The sequence below is a fragment of the Dipteris shenzhenensis genome, chromosome 2 (genome assembly GCF_047967505.1).
Source record: "Dipteris shenzhenensis isolate YYH24624 ecotype China chromosome 2, Dip_SZ_1.0, whole genome shotgun sequence".
In the NCBI taxonomy this organism is placed as follows: Eukaryota; Viridiplantae; Streptophyta; class Polypodiopsida; order Gleicheniales; family Dipteridaceae; genus Dipteris; species Dipteris shenzhenensis.
In genome coordinates, this window is record NC_141597.1 from 6,217,587 (window position 1) to 6,225,977 (window position 8,391).

Genomic DNA, 8,391 nt, shown 5'->3' on the forward strand with positions numbered 1-8,391 from the left:
GAATGATAATAGGTATGATGAATGAGAATCGATATGATGCATGAGAATTGGTAACTCTGACTATCTCAACAGAAAGTGGGATTGAATGGAATGATGCCACCATGAGCCATTTTGATATTTCGAAAATGCTTCCCATGGGCATTTCTTGAACGTCGAGGTCTTGGATTATGACATGCGGGTGATCTTCCAGGTAACAACTCAAAAATTCTTGAATTCTCAGCCTGAGCATCTTGGAAAACCAACTTAGACCCCTTGTAGGCGCTAATGCAACTTCTAGGAAAGAAATTGTCCCAATCGGACGGCTAGGGTTGTCTTCCCCCACCCAAGGACCTTGACACATGAATGGTTGATCAAGACGATGCGCGTCCGAGTAACTAATACCGCGTTATGAAATTCTGTGAAGGTGAAAAGCTCACTGAATTGGTTGTTAGTAGAACGTTGACGAAGATATGGGCGGTGTACACAACGCATCAAATCGACAGACTCAATCACAAGAGGCAACCTCAATCAATGGTGGTCAAGCCACGTTCATCGTCAACCTCATCAAATCATCGTCATCACAGCACTATATAGCCCTGGCTTCCTCCCATTGCATCCCACACATTTCTCTCCTCCTGCTTCTCCTCCTCCACCCCTCCATCGCCTCCCTCCTCCCTCCCTCTACTCCCATCCTCCCCTACCACAACGGACCCCTCCTCTCCTCCCAAGACAGTCGTTCTTCTCTCCATCTCTACCTCCTTTGGTATGTTGGCTTCTCCCCCTCCCAGCGATCCGTTGTCACCGACTTCCTCGCATCCTTCCATGCCCGCAATAACCCACATGCAGTTCCCTCCGTCTCAAGCTGGTGGGCAATCACCTCTGCCTACAAGACAAGTATGATTCAAGTGTCGACAGGATGTTGAATCTCGGTGGCGAGATGTTCGACACACGCTGTTCTTTGGGAAAGCGATTGAAGCGAAGTGATATCGAGACCCTCATCACGAACGCTCTACGCACCAAATCTCTGACCAACAAGCACCTAGCTATGTACCTGGTCCTCACTGCGGTGGATGTTTATGTCGATCGTTTCTGCATGGATTCATGTGGCTTTCACAACTACACTTTCCCTTCGACTAGTTCCAATTACAGAATGCTCTCTTATGCGTGGGTGGGGAATCCTGCTCAACAGTGTCCCGGCCTGTGTGCTTGGCCATTTGCGGTTCCACAGTTCGGTCCCCCAAATCTGCCTCTTCTTCCGCCCAATGGAGATGGTGGGATGGACGGAATGATCATCAATTTAGCAACCATTCTAGCGGGAGCTGTCACAAACCCATACGGAACTGGATATTTCGAAGGGGACGCTTCGGCTCCCTCTGAACCTGCCACTGCGTGTACCGGTTCATTCGGCCCAGGATCCTATCCAGGATATCCCGGACAACTGCTCATGGAAAAGAAGACGAGGGCAAGCTACAATGCGAGGGGCGTCCACCACCGGGAGTATCTGTTACCAGCGATATGGAACCCTGACTCTTTGAGCTGTGAAACACCTTCCTGAGGTCAGAGCCCAGATATTTGTTGGAATTATATCATCTGAGCGAATGACTGTCATATTTGTTCTTCCAGAACAGGTCTTTATACTCTGGGATCAAACTGTCGGGTGAAGCTAAAGCCAAAGAATTCTGTACTCCACAGAAATTTGATCGGACATGACAACATTGCATCTTAGGCGAAAAGAATGACTCATGAGACAAAATGTCCACATTCGTTTCGGCAATTTTGGGCGTGTTTATTGCAGTAAAGATAGAATTCTCTAGTTTCTCAGAACGCCTTTCGCCGCCGTTTACTCTTCGATGTCACATATAGATATTTTTTAAAAAAAATTTGAAGGATTGTCAGATCAAAAGTAAAAAACAATAAAAAAAGGTGGGCTCAGTCTCTTGGAGTATTAATGGATCATATTAGGAAAAGTGGAAACATCCCACATATTGGTCCCGAAAAAAATAGTTTAGCACCAATCTTATGAAAAAATGCTCCATTCATGAGCACATCTTAAATTCAATATGACCAATAGGTACGTCATATTGCCAACAATCTATCATCCGTCTCTTGTGAAATGGGCGATGGACTGACACTTCAAAACATGGCAAACATCATCTTTTGGGGCTTCACCCATCCGTAGATGGGTGTGAAACTCCTAAAGGAAGATTCTAGTTTGCATTTTAAAATTGGCCCACCTCATTCCATACTGGTCGACAACATTCGGGGTGTAAAGGCTTTGAAAATGAATGTCACCAAGACATGATTCCTCCATTGCATCGAAGAGTGCATCGAGAGCATTTCAATCTTCTCCAGAAATACTTAAAAAGAAGAAAAAAATAACCGGCTTTTATTATACTAGCAAAAAAATAAAATTATAAAAATTTGGCCATCTAAAATCGATAACTTGACCATGGCCCATGCCTTATTGGCTAAACTATATTGAGTTTATTTTCAGGACGATTATACTAGAGTACACTTGTAAAATATGCTTGTTTTGTACATAGTGCTTTGATGCTATCAATGCTACCATATGGACTTCTCTTCCGAGATCTCTTTTTGCAAGTCCTGTTCATCATTTCCATGAGTCCATAAAAGTTGATTTTTAAATCCTTTATCATTTCCTACATTTTCAATTTGATTATATTAGAAGTCACTTGTATTTTTTATTTTGTAGATATTGGAAAGTATGAAAGTTCAAATATTGTATTTGAATTGACAATGACCTCATTACACATGTACATAAGTCCTCTTTTCCTTTATTTATGATTTGTTTAGAAATAGAATAACAAGTTATCAAGCAGTCAGAGCTACATTTTTAAATCCATAGTGGCAAATATGTGAACAGATTTCCAACAAGCATTTATCTATACAAAATTTTCGAAGCTATTCATGTTGTTGAGGAACCGTCTCAACATCATATATTATCATATGTGTATAGCACTAACCCAAAAGAGTGCTATAAAGGAAAGGGTTAAAAACCCTAACCCTAACCCTAACCCTAAAGGGGTTTATATATATTCATCATTTTCAACTAAATCTAGTGTACAGTTAGTCATTTGTGGTGTGCTCTCTAGGTGTGCCCTCTCTCCTCATCTTCACTCTTCTCATCTCCTCTCTCCATATTTATTCATGGTATCAGAGCTCCCTTGCCTTTTGTTGAGGCATTGTGATTCGTATGAGAGATTGAGAGTTCTTGAATAAAATCTCGTGAGTTCATTTCTTCTCTTTCGTGAGAGAAAAATTCCATTCAGTTCCGTTTATTTGAGAGAGGTTTCCATCCATGTGAGATTGAGAGGTTTCATTTCATTTTGTAAGATTTGAGATATCTCCTTGTATTTAAAGAGAGAGAGAGAGACTTTGACTGATTCCCCATTCTTTCTAAGTTTCATTTTGAGTGTTTTCCAAAGGTTGCCTATAGTTTTTGAGAGAAAGAGAGAGTTGTTTAACAGAGGCAATATTTGCATGAGCGACTTCTTCAAGCACCGCCTTCTCTACAAGCTGCCACTCCTATGACCAACATAGCCGCTATCTACAGCCTATCTACAAGAAACTATTCTATGAGTAGCTTGTCTATGATGCTTCCAACAGCTATAGCTTCAAAGCTGATAGCTTCCACCATGCAACAAAGGCACTAAATCATGACCACCCAAGCCTTAAAACAAAAGGACTAAGCTAACATATTCAAATGAAACATAAAACGATAAAAACTAACATCAAACCAATAAAGGCAAAATACAAATAATTAAATGCTACAAAGTCAGTCAACTCAACCAATTGAATGGCTCAAGTTGTCTTCTCCAACCACGCTCTAGCACATAGCTCCCCCACAAGCGCACAAGTAACATGGCTCTCGATTGTACACACAGAGGCAACCTGCAAGCAATGGCATTCACAAATGAGGCATCAGTGACTAACAACTCCACATGCTACTACTACAATGGCCCACAACTAAGAAGGCGAGCACTCAACTAGCTTCAACGAATGATGACTGCCATGAAAAAAAGGCAACTAGCTCTACATGCAATCGACTGGTAGCTACTAAGCAACCAAGGACGACTAACGACTATCCACATGCATCAATGCACACCTTGATTGACCTCAACACAGGAAAACGACTCCAAAGTTGTTGCCATGGTCAAAAATGTCTCCTAAAGCAGCAAAAACCGCAAACAAGCTTGAAGGAGGATGGCTATGGTGGAAACTTTGTGGCCTTGCAGCAAAACTACCTTCAATGAACGACCTGACTAATAGCACTGAATGTCAACAAGTAGTGACTAACTTGCATGCAACCTTTACCAAGCAGCAACAGTCCAATGGAAATCCTCCACCAATGACGACTAAGGCACCCAACGAGCAATTGGCAACCTCCAATCCCACGACGGCTCCTCCACAATGCATACCACTTGCAAGAGGTGCCCACCGAAATGCCACAATGCCATTAATACTACAAGGCTCGACTCATAGAAAATGACTCACAGCAGCACCAACGAGCAACAAATCCATTAGCAAGTCCCAACTCATAGCATGCCAATGAGTAGCAAGTCCATCGGCAAGTCTTGGCAAGTCCATCGACTCGCCTCATGCCACATGGACACCAACTTCCAATGCCTCTTGATCCAAGCTCGACACGCCACAATAAAGCCTCACATGCATGCACAAACAGCTTTAGTGGCCTAAGGTTGATGCAAGCTCCACACACGAGCTCTTGCAAAAAGTGTCAACATCAGAAATGCCAAGGCTACCAACAAGACACAATCGGCCACTAACGACATCTCCAACAAGCTCCCTACAGCAACACGAGCTTCAACCACCACCAAGCTTCCACGGACTAAGGCTTCGACAGCCCGACTCCCATGACTCCATACAAATGAGCTCCTGCAACACGCTGTTCTAGCCTATCAACAACCTCGACTCCTACGCTCAACCACAGGCGACTGATCAATCTGTGCAAAGTGGCACCTCTAATGCCCTCGATGGACTAGCAATGACATTAGAAATCTTACCCGGTGATGGAATCTTAGAAAGATTTTGTTGGATATTCTAGTTCTGCCATCTTATCTCTTCGATTGATTAACACATCGCAACATCATTTCTCGGCATCAATTGCCACAAGTCTTATAATGATTGTATATACACACTGATAGTCCAACATCCACTCCACTGTTGCTGCAACACAAGCTCGGCGGGTGCACTAATAAGAACCCTATGTATCACGTGCATTCAAAGGATATTAAAAAACCCCCTCAACTAAAATTTCCCCCCTAATAAAAACACCCCTCTTTACTTATGGACTAAGTGATTATTTTCTAAAATTAAATTTAAAAACCCAACCTATTATTGTAATCTTGTTAAATTTTTTTGAAAAGTTGAATTAAAATACCCCTCCTTTTGAATGCATGTGGTACACTAAAAAATGATAAGGTGAAGCCCCTAAGAGCACAAGCAACAGGATCTACACCTACACCAATAGGATCTGTAACTACCATAGATCCTACCATTGCCTAAGAATAGGAAAAATGGGACAAGAAAGACTAAATTGCATATCATTTGATCAAGCAGAATGTGCAAGATTTCATGCTTGGACAGCTCCACATAGCAAAGACATCAAAAGAAGCATGGGATATGTTCGTAGCTCTCTACGAGTCTAAGAACACATCCAAGATTCTCACACTGAGAAACGAGATCAATTAGAGTTTCCGCAACAGCAATGAAATAGTTCATGCTTATGTACTCATGATGATCAAGGATTACAACAATTAACTCATAGTAGAAGTAGATACTATGAATCCAAAAGAAATGGTTCAAGTCATCCTGAATGGACCAGGAGAGGGATACAAGAGTCTAGTCCAAAGTATTTCCATTGAATGGCAAATTCCAACACTAGAAGAATTACAGTCAGTGTTATTTGGTGAGGCCATCCATGCATACAAAGATCATTCCAATGATTAAGCATTCACAACTTCAGATAGAAGCAGAGGCAGAGGCAGAGGCAAAGGTAGAGCACCTCAGAGGATTGGTCATCAGCATCCAAGTCAGCATCAACATCAGCATCCAAGAGAAAATCGTTCCAACAAAGGAAGATTTAAAGGAAGAGGGAATGCATCCACCAATGTGTCAAACATTTAGTGCAACTACTATTACAAGTTTGGAAACTATGAAAGAGATTGCCGCAAGAAGCAGTACTACCAAGGGCGTCACTCCAGCAATAATCGAGGGAATTTCTAAGGAAGTGAAAATCATCACGGTGTTTCAAGTCAAAGTCATTATGCCAATGAACCTCAGAATACTTTTATTGCAAGAGAGGATATGTACTCGATATGTAGAACACTAAAATATTGTATATTGACATTGATTACTACAATTCAAAAGGAAAATGTAGTTATCAAGTGGATAAAGTAGATCGAGATACTTATTACATCAACAACAGCACATCATCTCAAATGACAAATCATTAAAAATGATTCACAGAGATGAAACCATTAGAAGGAAAAAAGAATGTTATCTACACTGCAGATAACACACCAAATCTAGTTCAAGGGAAAGGCATTGTCCCTATGAACAATTTCACTGGTAGGAAAGGATTGGTGAAATATATAATCTATGTTCCTAAGCTCAGCAAGAACCTCTTATTAGTTGGTCAAATGCAGGAACACAACTACTGAGTCATCTTCAATGCAGATGAATGAACTATTAGAGAAAAATCCAAAGGATATTAGCTGGTAGGAAAAGCAGTCAAGGAATGATGCTTGTTTAGAATGCTAGCTTCAGTTCTAGATTTGCATGCCATGTGAACTTATCAATAACTGATGCCACTTTTCTCAGTATGGCACAAGAGATATGGACATGTCAATTTCAAAAGCTTGATACAGCTAAAAAATGAGAATATGGCAATTAGAATCACTACAAGACACGGGCCTCTTTTCGACACCGATACCGGTGCTAAATAAGAATATATATTTTTTTCAAACAAGTGGAAAGTGTCACAAACTCTGTCAGTGTAAGAAACCGTCAGTGCAAGAGTCAGTGTCACCATCGATAAAATATGCCTGACAATGTTGGTATGGGCATCGGTGTAGGCATCTATATATACCAACACTGCACTGTCGATACAGGCATCCATATATACTAACATTTTACAAAAGCAAAAAAAAAATATGTGGGGCAGGATGGGGCTTATTTCAGTCCCATCCTACCCTACATAATTTTTTTCCCATTAAAATCATGATTAAATGTTACAACTACGGAGGTATACATTACAATTTTGCAAAGAAAGTCTACAAAGTAATGTAAATATGCTACAAAATGGCAAATCTGCCAAAGTAATGTGCTAAGCGCTACAAAATGGAAAGAGTGTCAAACTCCAAAATGGCAGCTTCGCCGAGGCAATCTACTACAAAATGGCAAAATTGCCAAAATATTGAACCACTAAATGTCCTATCCTACAGCTATTGCTCCTCCTCATCCTCCTTGCCCCCCTTGCCCTTGGTCTCTAGTCTGCAATACACCCTTCTCGTTGCCCTCCTCGCCCTCGGTCTCTTTGCGTGTGCCCGATCCCTCGTCCTCCTCTTCTGTGTACCTAGCCGCTTCTTCCTCATATCCTGTCTCTCCGTTTGGATCTTCGAACGGGTCAAACCTGCCTCCCTAAGAATGAAACAAGTTAGAAAAACTAAGTGTTGATTGTAAGACAAGGGTGATAGTCAAACAATAACAAAGAGGAATAGGATATACTTGTTGAGATATCGAGCTCCACTCGCGATGCTCCACTCGCGATATGCCAGGGTGACTGTTGTGCATTTATGTCACCGACTTGTTAGTTGGAGATGCGGTTGGTACACCGCCCACGAATAATAGCTGGATGACAGCTATCCTTATCTACACTAGTTCGTGGCTCAATTAGTATGCCACCTTAGTTAGTTGAGTTTGGTTTGAGACCCACATATAGGGTTCTTCTATTTCTTTGTACTTGAGTTCTTTTGGCTTACACAACTAAGAAGAGGAAAACTGTTTTCAGCCTCCACCTTTGTGTGTATTCCCCCATTGTGATTGTGAGAAAGCTTCAAGTGAGACTCCTTCCCTCTATCTTCACATGGTATCAGAGCCTTGTTCGTGGTAAGGAGCTCAAGAAAGCAAGCCAAGTTCGTGGTGTTCTGGTAAGAGGACCAGTGTTGCTTTCCTATTTCGAGTTTGGGAGCAAATCTCTGCAGGTAGCATAGCCAGAAGTGCAGGAGTGCACTGTTTCAGATTGAGACGCCCTTCGCAGTGTGGCGAGAGCGCAGTATATGCTGTGGGAGAGACTTTATTTTTCTGATTTGAGGCCGTTTCGGGGCCCGTTTTGAAGGCGGAAGTTCTTCGCAGGCACTCAGAAAAAGGCCC

The 8,391-nt window shown here is 41.8% G+C and overlaps 1 protein-coding gene across 1 annotated transcript; it reads left to right on the plus strand.

Annotated features, from left to right (window-relative positions):
• The first annotated feature begins 650 nt into the window (after positions 1 to 650).
• LOC147904278 (protein PHOSPHATE-INDUCED 1 homolog) lies at positions 651 to 1,534 on the plus strand. Its single transcript, XM_087385183.1, has one exon. The coding sequence runs from the start codon at positions 896 to 898 to the stop codon at positions 1,532 to 1,534; it is 639 nt and encodes a 212-aa protein (XP_087241309.1). The 5' UTR covers positions 651 to 895.
• Positions 1,535 to 8,391: the final 6,857 nt, after the last annotated feature.

Excerpts from the sequence above, each read along its gene's own strand:
- LOC147904278 (XM_087385183.1), top strand. The coding sequence starts at position 896 with ATGTTGAATCTCGGTGGCGAGATGTTCGACACACGCTGTTCTTTGGGA.